This window comes from Lutra lutra, chromosome 16, assembly GCF_902655055.1.
Source record: "Lutra lutra chromosome 16, mLutLut1.2, whole genome shotgun sequence".
NCBI classification, from domain to species: Eukaryota; Metazoa; Chordata; class Mammalia; order Carnivora; family Mustelidae; genus Lutra; species Lutra lutra.
In genome coordinates, this window is record NC_062293.1 from 6,755,114 (window position 1) to 6,776,471 (window position 21,358).

The following is a 21,358-nucleotide window of genomic DNA, read 5'->3' on the forward strand; positions in this document are numbered from 1 at the left end:
ACCAGAGAGCACCAGGCTCACCTAGCAGCCACCGCCTAGCAGCCTGTGGACACAGGAGGCAGCGGGGACAGACAGAAGGGACTGCTCCAAGCCCCTGGAGAAAGAAGCCTTTGGATCATTACGATTTCTCTTGATGCAAGAGCCAGTTAAATTCAGGGACCTCTCCTCTCCAGCAATGCTTCACTAACACCATCAGGAAGGTGAGAAGGAGTTTGGGTGGGTGGGTGGGAACAGCGCCAGCTGTACGAAAGGACAAAGGTCCCAGAGGGAGGGAGCACGCGGAGGCCCCCTGGCAGCCAAGCCAGGTTCTTCCCGTCTTTGTGAGTGGAGGCTGAGTGCCAAGAAAGGACGCTAACCGAGACCCCCCCTTCCACCAAGGAGCCAGTTTTCCTAGAATTGGAGTCAGGGCAGGAAGGGGGCTCAGAAACTACGACCCCATTCTGCAGATTGGAAAACGGATGGAGGCCCGTGGGAGGAGAGCCCAGCCCAGGAATTCTGGACTTTCCCCCTCCTCTGTGAGTCTTCCTGCAGGAGACACGGCCAACCACCAGGGACCTCTCAAAATTCCGGTTTCATGTTTCAAACCTAAAGGTTTCTTACTGCCTTTCTCCCTGCTGTGCACACCAGCAGGAAATCAGGTTAGGATAGCCTCTCACTCACTCTCCACGATCGTGTTTCCGTGTTTTCTCCACATCCACACCTCGTGCTGTAAGGAGTTCCTGGAAACAGCTCTGCGAGGCGGATGTGTTTTCCCAGAGGAGCCCAGAGATGACCTGGGATGTGTTTCTAAGGAACAGGCGCTGCGCGGGCCCTGATTCCTGGGGCTCTCATGGATCCGGCCTCTGCAGGCACCTTGGTCACACCCCTTTTGAGCCTCTCAGAGAGGCTTGGCTTTTTTTAGTGCCTCCAATACTTAGCTGGGTCTTGTATAAAAGTGCCAAAAAAATACGAGCTTAGCTGGATGGCTCTGCTCTAGAGTCATCTGGAAAGCAAAGATGGGAAGTCTGTTCGGAGGAGCCCCTCAGGCTGGTGAGCTCAAGGAATGAGGCCCCTCTCTGTCCTGGGACAACAGGGGAGAGAAGGAGCCGGCAAACAGCAGAGGGAGGAAGGCACAGAACACCATTGGTTTTCAGGAGCCACTGGTACTAATGTCCTCAGACTGGGCCTTTTCTGCCCCAGCCTGAACAAGGGAGCTGGGACGGGGGTCAGAGGGCACCCCTTGGTCACCCACACTGAAAACAGCTGATACGCTCTGTCACCACCCTGCCGCCCATTTTTAATGGAATCACCTTAAAAGTAAGTCCCTTTTGATATGTAAACTGACTTATTCCAACTCTTACAGTGTCTCATGCCCACGGGGGGCCCTTAAGGATACACGGTCCCGCTCCAGGGCCACTCACGGAGAAAAGCAGGGTCAACGTGGGCACCCACTTTCCACCTGTCCCTGACCCCCGGGACTAAGCTTTCACACGCTCAGAGGAAGAATGGCCCTCAGGTCACAGGACTCATCAGATGTCACTTTTTTAGGTCACGAGTCACAGCCCATCCTCGGAATTAGGAGTTTCTGTGGCTGGGGAGAAAGGCCATTTTGAACGTGAGCAAAAAAAAGAAAAAAAGGAAAAAAGTCTGGTGGGAAACCGGATCCGTGATAGCTGGGGCATGCAGGGGCTGGATGGGGTGTGGGACCGAGGAGTGGGGAGCGCCCGCCTGAGCTGGGGACTGACTTCACGCGCTTCCCTTGCCAAGGTCCGGCTTGATCCTACCCGATGGGGGGAAGGGAGAGCTCTGGACAAGTTGGGGTCCCACTAGAAGCATTTCCTCTGTGTCCTTCTAAGTCAGCCCGGGTGGGGTTTTCTCATAAAGGAGAAATGAATCCAGAAAACCAGAGTAAATTGTGCAACAGGGCGTGTAAAGGCTCTGACCTTTGCTAAATGGCCTGAAGGGGAACCAATGCATTTGGGGAAGGGGTGGGTCCAAAGAGCTGATACTTGTTCTTCAGGACTCATTTACCCCTTCCTTACCAGGGCCCCCCTCCATCCGTGCAAGGCGCTGGGCCCTGGAGGAAAAGAGATGTGCACTTGGTGGGCCTAAGTCCCCCTTTGGCCAGGAGTCCCTGAAAGCCCAGATGGCCGCCTCCTTCCTTGGCTCTCCCCAGAGCGACCTTCAGTAGATGCTGCCCACGGAAGGAGGCAGCCGGTTGCTGGTCAGCGGGCCTGTGTCCAGCACCCTCACCTGGGATGGGGTCTGGGGAATGGGAGGTCAGGGGAGACGTACATGGACTCCCAAAGCTTACGGAGGTACGAGTTTGTACTTCTGAGTACGGCAAAGGTGGCGTGGTGCCCCTCCGCCTCCCACCCCTTAGGCTTCTCTATGTACAAGAAGCTGGGTTTGCTAAGAAGTTGCCATCAAGGGAGGCTCCGTGCAGACCCCCTGCACTGTGGCCGAGCCTGCAGGTGTAGGGAAGCCCACCCCACAAACCCCATAAAGCACTGGCATCTTACCCAGTACCAGCCATGAAGGATGCTGGTCCCAGGGGTCCCTGGAGGCCAACTTCAGCCTCTCACACGGGATCTTGGCACACCACCCCCTGTCTGCCCCTTTCTGGGTCTCTGGGGCCGGCCTGCCCAAGGAAGCAGTTCTGACGCCCACCACTCCTCTGGTCCCAGGAATGGCTCACTAAGGCCCTGCCTGGGCCCCAAGACGCAGGCTGGGACGAAGGAAGCCGCCCCCGCCCCTGCTGGCCCTCCCTCGGGCCCTCACCTGTAGTACTCCACGTAGCCAGTCTGGTCGGCCAGCTCGGTCAGCTCTGTGGTGACCTCCCTCCACACGGGCAGCCCCGAGAGCTGGACCAGGATGTTGGCCGCCATCTGCTGCACGAACTTCAGCGTCTGGATATAATCGCCCCGGGTGGCAAAGATCTCACTGAGCCGGGCCAGGTGCTGCTCGAGGTCCACCTTCATCTTCTGGGTGGTTCCGGACACCTGCGGAGGGGCCAGGGTTGTGAATCTGGCCTCCAGCGGGAGGAGGCGTGCAAGCCGGAGGAGGACAGAGAGGCCCTCCTGTCCCCCAGCCCTCACATCCCTGCACCAGGGTGGGGGGCAGGCCTGATCCGGTCTAAACCATTTTATTTCCTTGAAGAGGATTCCCTTAAAACTCGAAACACCTTGGATCGGAAATTCTTTTTCAGACCAAGGGATGGAATGGAAAAGTTCCTCTGTTCCTCTGTTGCTACCTGACCTTCTGTTCCCACAGCGGGATTTCTAAACACCTCCCAAGAGAAAGGCTCTGTTGTGGACCCAGCAACAGCTCCCGGCCTCCGGAACCCGCGGGAAGCCAGAACAATGACACTTTGAAATGACACAGACGGACGGATCCTGCCTTGGAAGAGCCTGGACATGTGGCAGGAGGAGGTTGGCACCTGCTCTGGGGACTCGGGCCCCTCCTCCGCCCCCACCCCACCCTGGGGCACCGCCGTCCTGCCAGGTGGAGGGACAGGCTCCCTCCTTTGGCAGGGCTGCAAGGGCTGGGAGCTCCAGAAGGAAGGAAGCAACTTTCTTTCCAAAGGTACAGAGGGAAGGACAAAGGTGGTGACTGTCTTTGGCTTTCCAACCAGGAGCCCAAGGACGGCCTGGTCCTGGAGAGGTGCTTCCAAACAATCCAGATGCAGGGTCCCTGCCGGACCCAGGGACACAGCCTGGGAAGCCCCAGCTCGCCCTTCCAATCCAAGCCTGCTCTGAGCCTGTGTTCCGGCTGCAAGGGCAAGAAAGGCTCTGGTGCCGAAACTGTCACACCAAACCCACAGGTACCACCGGCTGGAAGGCGGTGTTAATCCTCCCCCCGGGGGTGGAAGGAAGATAAAATGTCACCGAGGGGCGTCATCCCACAGGCAGCCCTGAGAGTCCTCGGAGACGACACTCCTGGTGACCAACTCCGCTGCTGGTGCGTTAGGGAGACTCGAGGGCAACTCTGTGGCCTTTCACATCTGTGCTCCTCTGCGGGTACCCGGTTCCAGACAAGAGAATGGCCCTCTTTGTTCTGTTTGGCTTTGTTTTTTCAATGTCAGCAGCTTGTTCCATTTCCAGGCTTGTTCTCCGTTCTTACACGCTGGGAAAGGCCTAAGAGATACTCCGGGTTGGGCTGTTTCTAACTTCACGCGGAGGAAAAAAGTCATAACAACCATCACCCCAATCAACCTGCCTTTCCGTTCAGTGAGATCAACATACAAGTGCTTTAGAAACATTGATCCGAAAGGCACCGTTACTAAGTGCTGAGATCGGAGTCTTTTTATGTTCCTGTATTATATACGAGGAACTTTGGAGCAAAGGGCTGCTAACAATGTTTTCCTGCAAGACGACTTCTCCTTCCCTAGCTCATGATTTTAACTTCTTCATTTCTTCAATCTCTCCTTGAAAAAAACCAAAGCCAGTAAACATCTGCCTGGCCCCCTTTCTCCCTCCTGATGTCCTCTCAAAGGAAACAAACGAACAAACAAAAATTAAAACCACAACACTGACCTACGTATGGCCCCCTGTTCCCCACTCCACCGCCGGTCCTCAGAGGGTTCCCCGGAGCCCCCAAGAGACAGGGTGGCCCCGGAGATGCGGCAGAGACGCCCCCGGGGAAGAGCGCTGAGCGTAAGAGGGACAGCTCAGCGACTCAGGCTTGCGGGGGGGGGGGGGGGGCGAGCAAGCAGGTGCGGGAGCTCTCGTCCCCCCAGGATGGAGGAGTCATCCTCCAGGTGCGGTCCCTGGACTGGCAGCAGGGTGACCAGGAGCAAATTCCCAGCCCTGTCCCAGACTTCCAGAACCAGAAACTTCGGGGAGGGCCCAGCGATCTGTGTTAATCAAGCATTCTGGGGAATTGGGATACACGCTCAAGTCTGAAAACCTCCAGGTGGGGAGGAAGCTTCTCTACTTTCTGAGGTTTTCTAGAAGGGCAGCCATACTAGGGGACAGAGGCTTGGATCCTCTGCCAGTGTGGGGAGGGACCCCATCTCAGATCCTGAAGGGAACAGCAAAGACCAGAACACCCGGGTTCAGGTTCTTGCTCCAGAACACACTAGCTTCCAATCCTGCAACATGAATGCAACCTCGCCATGCCCTATTCCTCACTCAAGCCTGCCCACAGGCTTGCTGCTGGCTCTCCCGTGAGAGCCCAGAGGAGTCACACTGGCCACTGGAACGTGTGGCTCAGAGCTGAGTCAGCCAAGCTCCTGGGGACCTTTAAGCTAAGACCCTGAGCAGTTAGAGGTATGCCTGGTCCCCTGTGTGAGTCACTCGCCAGAGCTCAGGCCCCGCTCACTGAAGGAGGGGAAGTGGATGGGGGCCACTGGGCCAGAGAAAGGACCCACCTGGCACTCCCAAATGACCCTTTCTGACCCCCCAAATCAAAGCGTGCAGCTGATCCAGAAGCCTGCCAGGCGTCCCCGAGCCTTGAACAGTGGCAGGGCCCTCAGGGTGCAAGGGTGCAGGTGTGGGGCTTCTGGTCCAGGAAGGGGAGCTCTGAAGGGTCCCCCTCACTCTGACCTGCCCTTCCAGTCCTGCCCTCCCCCTGCCCCACTAACCCAAGCCTGTCTTCTTCAGGGTGATTAGAGGAACACACATAATGACAGTAATTATAATAAGGACATGCATTGTCATAGTGACCCCCACTTGGGGGGACTTTGTAGATTACTAGGCACTTTCACTTACATTATCTCATCGAACACCATTTCTCTGGTGTTTGGCCTTCACCCCTCGGATCTGGGGAGCCCTCCAAAGGCTGCTGCCTCCCTTACAGCCCTTGGGACCCAGAGTGTCGGGTGCCCTCCCTGAGGTCCAAACCAACTTCACAGGTCCCACCCAGCAGGGGCCCAGAGCTCCATCTCTCCACTGGGAGAAAATACCTCGTTCACCCAGGTGAGGCAGGCCATGGCCCTCACCGGGATGGAGGCAGCTCCCAGCTGGCTTGACCGTCACAAAACCCTGGGACTCCTGCGACTTTCAGACATGGTGCAGAGACAATGAAGGGCTTGATAGCCAGGGACACACAGACCTCTTCCCTTTGGTGACATGGAGTTTGGAGACGTGGGTCTTGCCTTAGAATGTCCAGACCTGGCCTGGAGCCCTCACTCAGCCCTTGTGGTGGATAGGCCATCCTGGGGATTCATTCTAGCTATTTCCCTATCCATTCTCATCTCACACGATAGGACACAAACAACTCAAACTTTCCCATGAGGATGGCTCTGGGGTTCTCTCTCCTTAGTCCTTAGGAGAGACAAGGGGCCATTCCTTACAGTGGTCATGAGTCAAGCAGTGCTAGGTCATGGCTCTGGGGCCTCCCCAGGCAGGGGACCCCCCTTTCGGGGCTGGGTTTCTCCTCTTAGTGGGTCTGGTGCTGGTGGGTGGAGGGAGAGCAGGAGGTAGAGCCTAGAGGCCAGAGCCCCTTCCCTTCCAGGGCAGAGGTAGGGCAGAGGGGACCCTGAAGGTGAGGTCCCCTCATGCCTCCAGGGCTGGTCAGGCCATACTCAGCCTCGAGGCTGCCCTCAGCTCCCCATCCCAGCTGTCCCTGCCTTGCCCCACAGAGCTGCCTCCGCCCAGTGTCTGGACGACTCAGTCTCCCAGCAATGGGTACCAGCAGGCATGTGCTGCAGGACAGGCGGGCCCCGGTCTGGCCTGTGACCGATCGCTCCCCAGGAGGGCTCTCCCTGAGGCCAGAGCCCCATCGGCAGCCTTCCTGGGTCCAGAGGAGCACCAGGACTGTCTCTTTAAGGTGTGCCCCCTGCCCCCACCCCAGGGCTGCTGATGGATTAAGGCCTTAGAGGAGCTTAGGGAGAAGGAGGGGGCAATGAGGGGGAATCCTCTTCCAGAATCCTCTTCTAGCAAGTACCAGGGCAATGTCCAAATGCTCTGGCTGGGGCTGGATTTTGTGCTTGAGGCTGCCCGATGACATAAACTGGCCATGTGCTGAGGTCACTGCCCCCTCCCGGCCGTGGTTGGGGACCTGGTCCAGAGGGGACAGGGAACAGTGTGGATGTCTAAGGACTGGCTTCCCTGAAAACCGCTTTTTGCCTTTTCCTCTGGAGCTCGGCTCCTGTGGCATGGGGTCTACCTGGAAACCAGCCCAAAACGCCTTCCCCTTATGATGAAGGGGACAAGCACCTGGGGTCCAAGAGGCCAAGGTCGGTGTTCGAGAAAACCCCAACCCCCACCTTGGTCTCTCACTCAGGCCAGATGCCCAGCAGAGTGGCTCTAGCCCTAAAAGGCCAATACCCACTCTGGTCAACCGGCACAGTCCTCCGCCCTGAGCCCCCAGCCGGAAGCCGGAGCCCCCACCACACCTCGCTGCACCACCCCTTGGGCTGTGTCACTTGGATTTGAAAAGACTCACACCTTGACCTTGTCTGGACCCCATGATACTCCACATGTAGCAGCTGAAGCAAACAGAGCACAGCGTGAGGGTGATTTCCCACATTCGGTCTGCTCTTGGACAAACGGGGGAAGGCTCGGCCCTCTAGAAGTCCACAGGGCTGGATTCCATGGCTGCCTCCGGGACCCCCCCGGGACCCAGTCCGCCTTTCTCCTTTGGTCCTTGCCCCTGTCCTCACCACCCCTCCCTGCCTGAAGAGCAGAAATCGCCTGTTTACTCCCAGCAGGACCAATGGCAGCCCCAAGGGGAGTCCCACCCCCCCACCCCACCCCTAGGGGGCCAAGCTGGCTGGGATGTGACTAGGGCCCTTGTTCTGAGCACACTGACCTCACGAGCTGCACCCGGCCCGGCCCGGCGCCACCCGTGAGCCTTACCAGTTCATCTATCCCGGAGAAGGTGTGGTTCGCGTTGTCCAAGGAGTAGATCAGCTGGTACACCCCATCATTGGTCTCGCTGTTTCCATAGAAACCAACGCCCACCGCAGCACTACAGGCAAGACCCCAAGGTTAGAAGTGACACACAGAAGAGAAAGTTGTTGTTTTTAAATACAGTATTTTTTAGAGCAGATGTTATTTTATTTTATTATTTTGTTTTATTTTAATTTCAGTAGGCTCCATGCCCAGTGTGGAGCCCCATGCAGGCCTTGAACTTACAGCCCCGAGATCAAGACCTGAGCTGAGATGAAGAATTGGATGCTTAACTCGCAGAGATATCCAGGGGCCCTTAGAGCAGTCTTAGATTCACAGCACAGCTGAGTAGGACTCTAGGGATCTCCCACACAGCCCCTGCCGCCCTAACAGCCACCTCCGTTCCCACCACTCCTCACCACCTTTGTACACTCATACGCCCACACTGACACGTCATTATCCCCCTGAGTCCATGGTTCCCGCTAAGGACCACCTTTGCTCTGGTTCGTTCCGTGGGTCTGGGCCAATGTATGGCACCCACGTACCATTAGAGTATCCTACAGAGTAGCTTCCCTGCCCTAAAAACCCGTGCTCCACCTATCCACCCCTCCCTCCCCGCAACCCCCGATCCTTCTTTGGTCTCCATAGTTCTGCCTTTTCTAGAATGTCCTATGGCTGGAGTCCCAGCATGGAGTCTCTTCAGACTGGCGTCTTCCACTGAGTGATACGCATTCAAGGTCCCTCCATGTCTTTCCATGGCTAAGTAGCTCCTTTCTCTTCATCGCTGAACTGCACTCTGTGGACGGACCACAGTGTATGTACCCATTCGTCTGTTGAGGGCATCTTGGTTGCTTCCAAGTTTCAGTGATTATGGATAAAACTGCTATAAACATCCGTGGAAAGTGGGGTTTTGCCTAAGGAGCTCTTTCCTGGAGGTGTGGGAGGTGACCCGGGGGTAGGGGTGAAGGTTCATGGCCATCTTGTCCCTGGCCTGGCTGACTAGCTCTATGGCACATTTCCTGTGGGCTGGGAATACTACTACTGTCTGTAAGCCCAGCAGCTCCAAAGGTGGTGAATACACCTTTGGGATTCTGCTGCGGTAGGTCTGGGACGTGCACCTTCAACAGCTCCCCAGGTGACTGTCACGGGGGAGGTTCAGGGACCACCGAGGTCTTTCCTGAAACCTCCAGGAGCTGGGGACCTTCCCCTATTCTCTACCCTTCCCCTCTGCTTGCTCACAGCACCCACAAGGTGGCTGGTCAGCTGATAGAAAGTTCCTTCCTCCCTGGAGCTGAAGCCTACCTCCTGTCTCTTGACTGTCCTTGGGAGCAGCCCAAAATAAGCCTTCAATTCTGTAGGATGCCCCTTAGACATCAGAATGTGGCTCCGCATCCCCCTTCCCTCCCGCTCTCCAAGTGAGATGCGTGTCCTCCATGCAGACCCCGGTCTCCGTCATCACGGTCCACCAGGTTCAAACGCTCCTCCAACTGGTCACTGTCACTCCGGGTGAGGCCTCCACGGCCAGGTGTCTATCCAGCTCGGAGGACTGGGCGGCTAAGTCCCGGCACCCCCCCTCCGCCCCGCTGACCCCGTGGTCTACAACACCCCTGGGTTTCCTCGCCGGAACTGCCGCCAAGCCCAGCCTCTCCTCCTTCCTGTAGCACGGCACTAATTTTTGTTTTAAGCAAAAGCAGAACTTTTAAAATCTATCCCTGCGAAGCTGCATCGAGTTGGTATCTGTCCAACATTCCAGCCTGCACAAATCATCTCGAATCTCGCCTACATCATCCGCTATATTTCATCCGACGTGCACCACTGGGGACGGGGGAGGGGGTGGGGGGGCGCACATCTGGAGGTTCACTAAGCTGCCTGCTGACTCTTCATCCAGAACACTAACTTCGGGGGCGGGGGGTGGGGAGACGAAAGCACACGTGCACAGACTTACACGTCTTCTTTTTCTGTTCACGAGGAAGAGTCTAGGATGCAACCTAGAGATTTTAGAGAAATCTCCTCCCAGGATGGGCTCGGCTCCGAGCACAGTGTTTCTCGGGAAGGGGTCTGTGGACCACAGGACAAGGTCACCCCGAGTGCCTGTTGTCGGTGTAGGTAAGGGGCGCTGCCCCCCGCGCCCACGGCAGCCGTGTGCTCTGAGCCTGTGCACAGAGGCTCCTCTGTTGTGTGTAACGCAGACGTGCACACGCGCTGGCGACAGTCTGGTGTCCTGCGAGTCTTCTGTGCATTCAACCAGAATGCAATTTCAACTCGTTCTGACGCCACTGAACCGCACCACTGTCCAGTCGGTGTCTCTCCCCAGCACCCGCAGGACCACACGTCCAGCCGAGATGCGCGAACGTGAGATGCACTGGAGTTCTAGGAGCTCCTAGTTGGTGACTTTATTATTTTGAAAATTTTTTATTATGCCCTGAAAAATGCCTCTTGTTGACTCCTTGTGTTTATAACTTTCTCTATAACCTCCTCTAGTTCTCAATGTCCTGAACTAGTGTTTTCTGAGGATTCAGCATCAACCCAAAGCCTTTCCATCCCTTGTCCTGTTTTTGAGCCTGGAGGTATTCTCATTTTCTACCTTCCCCTAGTCTGGGTTTATTGAAGCTGGCCCAGGAGGGCACCTGGTCTTTCAAGACCGGAAATCGCCCTGGCTGTTTAATGAGGACCTCCCAGCTCCCTCCGGGCGTCATCCGTCCTGCCTGGGCCACACAGACCATTCTGTTTGAGGGAAAAGACAGAATATCTTTCCCAGGGATAAAATTCTGTCTCCCACACACGGGGGCATGAGGAGCTCTCCTCCTATACCATTGACTGTCTGGGGAACCTGCTGTTGGGACTTTCTTCTATGGAATGAATCTCCCCTCTTCTCCAGGATCCTTACTGTCAGAGCTCAACAAGTCCTCCCGATCTCCCCCAATCTCCCCTGGTCTCCCTCTACTTCGGCCTTTTCTACTTCCTTTCCCTGACTCTCCCCCCAGCTCATTCTGAACTGAGCACAACTCTAGTAAAGATGACTGGTGACTATTCCACTTATGGCTGACCCCCAGGACCCCGTGTGGCAGCCCCACCCCAGCCCGCTCACCCGCTCTCTCTGCTCTAGACACACCGGTTTCTTTCAGTTCCTTAAAACGTCCTCTGCTCCCTCCCGCCACAGGGCCTTTGCACACACTCCTCTTCCTTCTGCCTGAAGTATCTCCTCCTACCCTGCCCCCACCTTTGCCTGGTCATCCTATGGATCTTGGTGCCCGTGACCCAGGAATGCCCGACCCAAGTACACCATCGCCTTTATGCCGGTTCTTTTCCTCCAAACTTACTCCTTAGTTTGTAATTACTCAAATCAAATGTGTGATTCTCCGCCTCTCCCAATACACCAAGAACCACAGAAGGCAGAATTAGTGCCTGGGCTTCCCGCAGACTCGCGCTTGCCTGGTGCAAACGGCCTGTAGAATTTTGGAGAATGAATCACGCCACATGTGTTCCTTCTGTCCTGAGTTTTCCTGAAATGGCCGGTAATTATTACTTACTGGAACCGGCCCTCCAACGTCATTCTTACTGTTCCAAAGTATTCTTCTGTCATTTGCAGCGCTTTTGAAAAAAAAATCTGAGTTCACACGGAGAGGGCTCACCATGTAGAAGGCACTACTGGCTGCTTCGCTGTCTCCCGTCTCCCCCTGCCCACCCACCGCGGGAGGCTTTTATTCCATTTACTTCGTGGGAGCTCCTCTCTGCTGGAGTCAGACTTGTCTTTGAACTCCTGACTAGAACTCCTTCCTTTCTGTTTATGATTTAGGACCCGGAGGCCTGTCCACCCCCCACCCTCCACCCAGCCCTAGCGCTCAGCGCTTTGGCACGACTGCGATGCTGCTTCTGGCTCCTCCCTATCTTGGCTTAGGTGACCCTTATGCAGCAGGCAGGACAGGACGGGAGCACGCGCTAATGGAGAAGAAACCACAGGAGCGAAGTGATGCTAACAGCCCAGGCGTCTTCACTCCCAGCACTGCTGCGCCCTGCCTGCCCCCCACCCACGCCGTCCTGCTACCCAGACAGAGGGCCAAGTCCTGCTGTGGGATCTTGGATGCAACGGACACTTAGCAAGGAGGTCTCTACCCCTCGAGAGTGACCACCCCAGGAGGATCTCACAGCAGGACCTGAGGCTTTTGGAAAAACCTCTGCGGACATGAGAACAAGAACAACACAACCTCCTGAAAACAGAGCCGGCAAGCGTGCGGATCCTGTCTGGGCAATGTGGGCTCTCACGTGGGGTTAAGAACCCTCATTCGCTGTCCAGAGCAAAGAAGGCCCAGAGGATGGCACTAAGAGCTACTGATCTCTTGAGACGAATGGACTTGATGGAGACTGTAGTCGAATTTTCTCTGACCTCGCAGAGCAGCCAGGAAGGTCCCAGGATGCAAACGGCCAACATCCCCCTCTGTCCAGGAAGGCTGTCCGGGTCTGCTAGGCATACCCCCTGCCAGGCTAACCAGCACTGCACCAGGGCAGAGGCACACTGGGGAGACCCCCATCACTACCCCACCCATCTGATTCCTGCTACTGGGCGGGGAAAGGGACAGCTTTCACCCTGGGAAAGCCTCTGCCGTCACAGTACCCAGTGCTTGGGCAGGACAATGTGGCCAGACAGCAAAGGAGCCCCTATGGTTGGAGGCTGGAGGGCTGGAGGCAGAGGGAGAGGAAGGGGTGTCACAGACCAGGCTGACCACCAGGAAGACCCTGGCGGTCAGGCCCGTTGTATTCCTAATTTCCCCCCACTGTGGGCACCGGAGAACCACCCCCCCCCCCGAAAGCCACACACCGAGCCCAGTGCATAGAACACTCACCAGCAGACGAGCCCGGCCACCACCGCCGTCCAGGTGACACAGCAGGAGTCCCGCTGCTTGGTCTGCACGGCCTCGCCCTGCCTGCAGCAGCACACGCAGACCACGTAAGTTGCGAGGATGATGAGGTTGAGGCCCAGGCAGATGGCGGCCACCAGCCCCAGGAACAGCAGAGACTGAAGAGGAGAGGCCCGGGGTCAGAACTCGGTCCCACGGTGGGGTTCGAGAAGCACCCTGTGCTGGGGCCCCGAGCTCCCCCTGGGGCTGTGGGTAGCCTCCATCCCCTCCTCTGCCCTTCCTCCCTCCTCCTCCTCTCGAACACACCATGCCTGGCGCTCAGGCTGGGCAGGGGTGCGGGGGCAGAAGGCGCTTCCATGCGGACAGGGTGGGTGGGCAGAGGCCAGAAGAATAGTGGATGTGGTCTGGGCTGCTGAGGCAGAAGTGAGGGAGAAGGAGCAGCTTGAGGCTGGGCCCTGGCTGGTGGTTTAGGATCCGGACCAGGCCCTGGCTGATGAGCTCCTCTGAGCCGTTCAAGAGACTGGGAAGGAACCACCAGTGGGCAGCTGTGGGGGGTGAGCCGTGTGGCTGCGGGACAGACAAAGGGAGGGACATCCACGAGGGTCTGGGGGCCGCGGCCTCCTGGAGGACACCGGGTCTGGGCAGGATGTTTTGGAAGCTGAGAGGAACCTGGGACAGGGCCAGGAAGGGACGCCTGGCGCACCCGCTTCCTCCGAGCCTTGTTCTAGATGCTGGGGTCCCTCTAGAGCAACAAGAAGGCAGCTCTGGGCTGGAAGGCTGGGTGGAGGGGGGCAGAGTCAGAACATGTACCACGGGGTCCCTTTCACTGAAGCCAGAGAGGGAGAGCCGTCCCCCACAGGCCAGGGGAAGCAGCCAAGCCCCCGATTCTGGAGAGGGCAAGAGGGGCTGCCTCAGGCCAGCAGAGCACCTCGGGGTCCTGCAAGGCGAGCTGCTGTCTGTCAGGAGGCCCGGAGGCACCCCCCCCTTGCCCTCCAGTCTCCCGATGCAGCCAGATGGACACCAGATGGCACCAGGGTTGGTGGCCGCCAGCCAGGGCTGGACCTGGCCGTCAGTCAGCCTCATCCTGCTCCCCACGTGCCCGCCGGTGATTCCGGCTCCACAGCCCCCGGCACTCTAGTCTGGGCTGCTGGGGTGGGAGCCTGTTTTGGGGAACCTGCAGCTGGTGGTAGTGAGGCAGAGTCGTCAGATGCTGGGACCTTCTGGTCTAAGAGGGAGAGCAGACTTGTGCCGGACCACGCACGCACAGAGGAGACAGAGAGGAAAAAAGAGGCTGGGGTCTGCAGTCCTCAGGCCGGGGTCATTTTCGGGGGGTAGGGGGTGTGGGGCGGAGTCTCACCGTGGTGAGGCACCTGCTGGGTCCACCCTGTCCTGTCCTAGGTCTGTGAGGGCTTGGGTTGGCCTTCGGAGCCCTGATTCAACCTACTCCTCCTGTCGCCTGGACCTGCAGGCTTCTGAGCCTCACCGACAAATGGCCCAAGTGGCAGGGACAGCCCAGAAGAGGGCGGAAGAGGTGGCTCATTTGGGAGCCAGGATGGTGGAGGTGCGTGGCGTGGCTTCACCTTCCCCCATCAGCAGCGTTGCCGCCCCCAGTGGACCCGAACACATGAGCCCAGCGGAAGTGTCCCTGATGTCTCACAGCGTGGCGGGGCTGGGGTTCTCGGCCTGGAGCACTGGGCTTATCCTGTGACCCGGGCAGGAGGCCGCCCACCCTGCTGAGAAGGTGGAAAGGAGCTGCCACCTTCCTGCCCCCACACCCCCTCACCAGAGTGCCCTGGAGCCCCAGGCCAAGGTGAAGATGGCCAAGGAGGACAAAGAGACAGGTGACAGGCGCTCGCTACGCAAAGTGAAGTTCACCGACCAGGCACGGTACGCCATCTCTTAGAATGCAGAACCTTGTTAGAAATGCAGGGTCTCAAGCCTTGTTCCGGGCCCAGAAGGACGTCTAGAGATGATCCCAGGAGGTCGGTGTCCCGCAAGTCTGGGGGGCGCTGAGGAGCGTCCACAGTCTTTCTCAAACTTTTTCTATAAGCTTAAGCTTTTCTCCAAAGACTCGCTTAGCAGAGCCCCACTCTCCAGGGCCTCCTCTGACTGAGGAGGGGACAGACATGCCAGGCTGTGTCCTGGCCACCCTTGTGCAGGCCCCCGAGACCCCTCTGTTAAAACCCAGGGTCCCCCTAACTAATAGGCCAATCACTACGCCCCTGCCCCACGAGCCAGCAAGGCCACGCCTGGTCTTTTACCTTACAAAAAAGAGGCCGGTGTCCCCCCCAGGATATGCCCCTGAATGTCCCCAGCAGCTCAATACCCTGGTAACAGCCCCAGAGCAGAGAGGACACAAGTGTCCACTGACAAGAGAACAAACACATACAATGCACTGTCGTCAGAAGTAGGAATACCAGGCAGCCACGGGAAGAAAGCCACGGCCACAGACGGTGGCGCGGGTGATCTCACAGACGGGAGGGTGAGGGAGACAAGCCAAACGGCAGACATACGGTGCAGTCGGAGGAGCCCACCTACGGTGAGTGACAGGTGTGCACAGGAAACACCTCTGCGAAGGGACGGACCGTGAGGGGCTCCTGGGGGGTCGGGAATACTCCGTCAGGATGGTTTCTCACGCACATACTCAGGCAGACACTTAAAACTGCACTTTCTGGGGCGCCTGGGTGGCTCCGTCGGTTAAGCGTCTGCCTTCGGCTCAGGTCATGATCTTAGAGTCTTGGGATCAAGTCCCACATCATGTCCCTGCTCAGTGAGGAGTCTGCTTCTCCCTCTCCCTCTGCCTGTCCCCTCGTGCTCTCTCTGTCTCAAATAAATAAAATCTTTAAAAAAATTTTTAAAAATAAAAAACAAATAAAAGAGTGCACACTTTTCTACAAGTTGCTCCTAATGAAAAAAAAAAAAAAAAAGGGGGCAACAAAACCCCAGACGGACCTTTTGTATACGCTAGAGAGTGGTTTGTGTCCAGACCTCCTCCCAGCTACCCTGGACTTCCAGCTGGTCTGGACAGTCCCAGTCTTTCCCCAAACAGGAAAATCTAGGACTATGCCATGTGTCCACACCCGGCGAGGAAGCACCGCCAAGAAGGCTGGTGCTGTCAGTCCCCCCAGAGCTCGGCCAACTGCCCCCCTCCGTCTGTGTGGCGGCTCCCCTACTTTGCGCTCTCAGAGACCCCTCGGCCCCCTGCCAGCCCAGCCCCGAGGGCGCAGCCTCCCCACTTCGGCAGCGGGCCTCAAGCAGGTGCAAGTCCCACCTGGGAGAGGCCGGGCCTGGGAAGCCCAACAGGGGTTTTTGGTTAGCAGTTCACCTCTGGATCTCTCCCCAGCACCGGTGCTGGGTGACAAGGGGGGCAGGTTTGGGGGGCAGGGAAGGAAAGGAGGAAGTTGGGGAGCGGAGAGGAGGAGGAAGGAGTTAGGAGGGCGGAGGGAGCAGTAGCCCAAATAGCAGACCCCCCCCACCCCTTCCACCACCGTGGTGGCACCTGCCAACCTCTAACAGGCAATTATTTTCCTGCCCCTAATTAACACTGCAAGTCCCCATGTGTGTGGCAGGTGGGGGTGGGGGAGAGCAAACCTCTCTTCCCAAGGGAGCTGGGAGCTCTGTTCACAGGTCTCCTGCTCTGACAGAGCCGAGAAAGCAGCTGACCACCTCAGGGCCCAGCAGCCACTCCCTCCCCGCCCTGCCCGACACCGAGCCACCACCGTGCCCACAGCTCCACAACGGGCCTGGGCTCCAGCCTCTGTCCTCAGCCAAGTGACTTCAATTAGTTCTGGTTTGCCACTTTGTAATGGGAAACCCAGAGCAAGAAACCAGGACCCAGGCTGGGATGGGACTGACTGATATGCACGCGGGGAACGCTGACCACGAGGGGGTTCTGCACTAGGCGCGGGAGGGGGCTGCAGTGGGAGACCCCACCCCCACTCAAGGGGTCAGGAGACAGCTAGAGAGTGGGCTGGCCTGGGGGCGAGACCCCAGGGAGGGGAGCTGGAAGCACTTGGGAGGAAAGGGTTAAGCCCACCCAATGGCCCCCCAGCAAGGGAGGGGGGCACAGCGTGATTGTCCGATGACCATGACTCAGTGTGCAGGCTAGATGAATGGGGCTTCCTCATCCAACTTGGGCTCCTCGGCTGGGCTCCCAGCCTGGCCTTTCCTTCTGAGACCTGCCCCCAAGGAAGGGGGGTGGGGGGAGCCCCACGGTTCTGGGGCTAGCCCCATCCTGTCCCCTTCCCTGGCCTGAAGACACACTCGGGACTCTGGGGAGCCTAGGAGCTGAGCCACCCAGTTAACACATGAAAATACACGTCTAAATGTAAACAGTTAAAAACGTCTCCTCTATCTCGCCACGCAAGTCCCCAAAGAATGGCTGGTCTATGGAAGCCAGAAAGGAGCCAGGGAACAGGAAACCCTGTGTGGCTCCCGCACTTCGACAGAGGCAGCTGCTAACATCTGCATGGCATTTTGGAGTTTAAGTACATTCTTTCCTCAGCGCCTGGTCTTTCTGCTGTGGCGGGGATCGGGGTGGTGCGGGCAGCTGGAGGTGGGAACTCCAGTGGCTTGTTCTGGGACAGCCACGGCTGGGTGCAGGGCCAGAGGTCCTGCTGTGGACACCTGGCTAGCTGGGGGCCAGTCACATGTGTTAGACCCCCAACTTACTGGGTCCTTTCCTACTCTCCTTGATGGGGGTGGTTCTCTCCATTTCTATGCCTCCCCCATCCAAGGTGAGAGACTCATGCTGGGAGGTCCGGGCTGCTTCCCCTCTGTACATGCAACCTAGAGCTGGGGGTACAAGGTCAAGTCCACTGGCGGGGGTGGGGGTGGGTGGGTGGTGAAAGGATCAAACATTGGCGAGCTTCCACTGCTCCCCAAGAGTGAAGACAGTGAGTGGGAACCCCTGCTTCTGCAGGAACTTTCTGGGAGCTGAATTTGCTCAGGATATTCTGGGTCACCAGGCAAGCGGCGCGTCTGTCATATCCACTCTTGTAGGACCCCCTTTTTCTTCCAGATCCCTGCACAGCTGGTCCCTCCTGAGTTTTCCTCAGGGACTGCACCTGCCCCTTTCCATTCCCACCGAGTCTTTGGTGAGCGCGCACACGCACATCCCCACAAGCCGGTGTCGTTCATTTGGACACTTGGGGCATGGGTTAGTTCTTCTCTGATCAGTGTCTGTAGAAGAAAATCTCTTCCCTCTGTATCGCCTGATACAAAGTACTGTCGCTGGACACATTACTGAACCCCAAGGGCAGCCCGTTTAATGGTTTGTATCACAGGTCCTACCACGAGCTCTGGGACCCTCTAGGTACTCAGCCCTAGTACTTGCAGATGAGGGAAGTGGGGCTCAGAGAGGTATGGACACCTGCCATGACACACAGTAAGTGATAAAATGGGGATTCCAACCCAAGACAGCCCGAGAGCAGAGCCCCAGCCCCACCTACTCAGCTGCCAGAGCCTTGGGCAACCTTGGTTATCACGTGACCCCCATGTCTGGCACAACATTTGGCCTCCAATCATGTTTGCTAAGTACTCAGATGACTGACAGCAGAAGGTGCCCCATCCACGATGTTAACTGGCCTGCCAACTGGGAGGAAGGGAGCTTCCAAGAGGGACCCATGGTCAGACAACAGGAGGACTTAACCAAGCAGGAGCCCCCTTAACTAACACCCAGAGCCATGATCCGGCTGCCCAGGAACAGGGACCCAAAGGAAGGGGATGCCTTCTGGAGTCATCTGGTGCCCAGCACAGGGTGCCAGAGGCTACACCCTGAGAGGAGAGGGGCAGGGACTGTGAGCGGGGGCCCTCTGCCTCAGCTGCCACCTCTCCAGGGGACTGAGTGGGTGGGGGAGGTGCAGTCCCCCCCCACTCCCGCTCCACCACAGCTGCTGGCGGGACAGGTGCTGTCTCTGGGGCCACCGGGGTGGGGGAGTGCCCTACCACCACCCCTCGAGGCATCTGGAGGTCTTCTTGACCCAGCCAGTTTAGATTTCCTCCCGTGGAGAGAAGAAAATTATGGTTGGAGACCTTCCCTGCCCCCCAGTACAGGATCTGGGGGCAGGGTTGGGGACACATCAACAGACAGGGGCGCGCACACACACACGCGTGTGTGCGCGCACACACACACCCCAACAACACAGCTGTCTCAGAAATCATATCCGCCTCTTTGCATGCATTCATTGGGAGCGGAAGATTCCCTGGAGCTATCCCCAGGCGGCCGCATTCTCAGGGAACGCTGACTTCCAGGGGCAGAGCGCTGGGAACGGGAGGGGCAGACACAGAGCAGGAGAGAGCCAGGCTAACCCACCCAACTGCCTCTCAGCCTCAGGAAGGGATCCCGATTCTCTCCTCTTTCTGGAAGGGCAGGCACCTAGTGCCTGGGGCCTGAGGTTGACAGGGACACTAGGGGCTATTATTAGACTCCCCAGCCCAGTGCACTGCACGCCCTGCCCGGTCAGGATCCCGGGCCCTGCAGAAGGGCTGGTCCGGGAAGGCTAACAGCTGACTCCCCGCTCAGCCTCCCCCTCAGCCTCCCGGGACTCAGCAGAGGTCCGGCTCTGCCCCAACCTGCCCCCCACGGGCAGATCATGTCCGAGAACCTGACACTCTGCAGGCAGAGGCCACCAGGGGTCAAAGTCCCAACATGGGCGGGTAGCTCTCAACAAATGGGTCCCGTTCTGGGCTTTTCGGCCTGAATCTTTGACCCAACGGTGGACTGACTCAGGGGCTGGAGCAGGCATGGCTAGACCTCAGAAGGCTGGGGGAATCTTAAGCTCCGCTCGGGCTGGGAGGTCAGGAGAGCCCCTCCCCCAGTGGGAGTAGAGACAAGGAGGAGGGAAGAGGCAGAGGGAAGGGTCAAAGGAGCCAGGAAAGGGCCGAAGTGCAAGGATGAGGGGAGTGGCCGGCCAAGAAGCCAAGACCCCAGAAATCCAGGGCCTTGTTCTGTGTTGTACGTACTGAGCAGGAGGGTGAGGCTGGGGTGGGATGGGGCTGACCGGGGACACGTCCCTTCCCCCAGATCTCCACATGTGGCTACGGGCTCTGGAAACACCAGAGGTTGGTCATCCCCGCCCCCCCCCCCCACGCAGCCGCCTCCCCCAGCCCTGCAGCCGTCCAGGAGAGGCCCAGGCAGAGGTGCTGTCAGCGGCTCCCACCCTGCGGGCAGCGGCTGGGAAGGAGGGGGGCTGCAGAGTCGAACTCGGGAGACCAGTCAGTTTCTGCTCAAACTTCTCCCAGGCCGCAGACACCCGGAAAGAGAGCGCCCGTCCTGGAACCGCAGACGGAAGAAAAGCCCGTGGCGCCCCTGGCATCCCCGCAGCTCGCGCGAGGGAGTTACGCGGGTACTGGCACAAAAGCCCCCTTCCCCGGCGCTCGGCCCCCACGCCCCGCACGCAGCCCCCGCGCCCTTCCTCCTCCCGGTTCCCCATCGCTGGCAGAACTCCCATCTCTCCAGCTTTCCCGGCCCACGAGGTTCCCAGACGGGAGCGCCGTGGCCGAGAGCCCCGGGGGAGAAAGGGAGAGGGGTGACGAGACTGCGGGGCAGTGGGGGAGGCGGGCCGGGAGGGGGTGGGGACGGGGTGGTGCGGGAACTTGGGGCGCCGGCCGTGGCCCGGGTCCGGGCGGCGCGCACTCACCTCCCGGTAACTCTCATCGCGGGGGTTGAAGGTGCTGTCCACCGGCTGCAGGCGCAGGCCCAGGTGCGGGACGCTGTGCAGCCACGCAACCCACCAGGGCGCGACGTACTCCACGCGCGCAGCCGGCATGGCCCCGCCGGAGTGCTCCCGCCTGCTGCGGCCGCCGCCGCCACTCGGCCCGCGACGCGCGCCCCGCCCATCCCCGCCCCGCCCCGCCCCGGCGCAGGCCCCGCCCCGCCCCGCCCCTCCCGGGCCAGGCCCCAGCCCTGGGCGCGCCCACCGGCTGCTGCGCTGGTGCCCGCGACCAGCAGGCTTTTCCTGCTCAGCGTTCTGTCTTGGCCCCGCGGGCGAAAGAGATGCAAGAACCGAAAACGTCCCCCAACGCCCCTGTTTCTTCATAGCGGTCTCTAGGTCCCCGGGCTTCTCGTGACTTATTACCAAATCAGGATATAGATTGTGAATGCGTGCTGCGAGCAGGGCAGTCCTGGCGAGGCGAGGTGGTCCTTCCTAGGGCTTCCAGGGCGGGTAGTGAGTTCACAGTGTGGGGGCGGCAGGGAGCAACAGTCTGCCCCTGGGTCACTAGTTCTAAATTCACTCTCTCGTTTATCGAGCATCCGACTGTGTAAGCCACGTGTACTCAGAGCAGTAAGTGGTTTTGTCCTGCGAGCACCCAACCTATCTGCCCAAACAACTAACTGATGCGGCTTTGGAAGCCCTGGGGACTGAGAAAAGTAGCTTGATTGTGCCTGGTAGGCGGCACAGGGCAGGCCTCCCGGAGGAAGGGACCGTGGAACTGACCAGAGGGGAGGGGGGGAGAGCGCTGGGAGCGCCCGGAAAGGCTGGACATCTCGAGGAGACCCAGGACTGTCCACAGCACACATTCACCAGGCACCTCCTATGTGCCGGGCACGGAACAGAGCAGGGGTGTGGCGCCTGAGCCGGCAGCTGGTAATAGCACACACGGAAAGATGCAAACTGCGGTCTTCGAGGGGCTTTGGCGAAAAGCATGAGCAGAGCAGGGTCTGTGGACCACGATGCGCTCAGGTTG

At 58.6% G+C, this 21,358-nt stretch overlaps 1 protein-coding gene across 1 annotated transcript in view; it reads right to left on the reverse strand.

The window, feature by feature from the left end:
- Positions 1-20,540, reverse strand: part of TTYH2 (tweety family member 2) — a 36,771-nt gene extending 16,231 nt beyond the window's left edge. The window contains exons 1-4 of the mRNA XM_047707911.1: positions 20,311-20,540; positions 12,656-12,828; positions 7,782-7,893; positions 2,761-2,981 (exon numbers count right to left, since the gene is read on the reverse strand). Coding sequence (XP_047563867.1) covers positions 2,761-2,981; positions 7,782-7,893; positions 12,656-12,828; positions 20,311-20,439 — 635 coding nt within the window. The 5' untranslated portion in view covers positions 20,440-20,540. The remainder of the gene's footprint in view (positions 1-2,760; positions 2,982-7,781; positions 7,894-12,655; positions 12,829-20,310) is intronic.
- Positions 20,541-21,358: the final 818 nt, after the last annotated feature.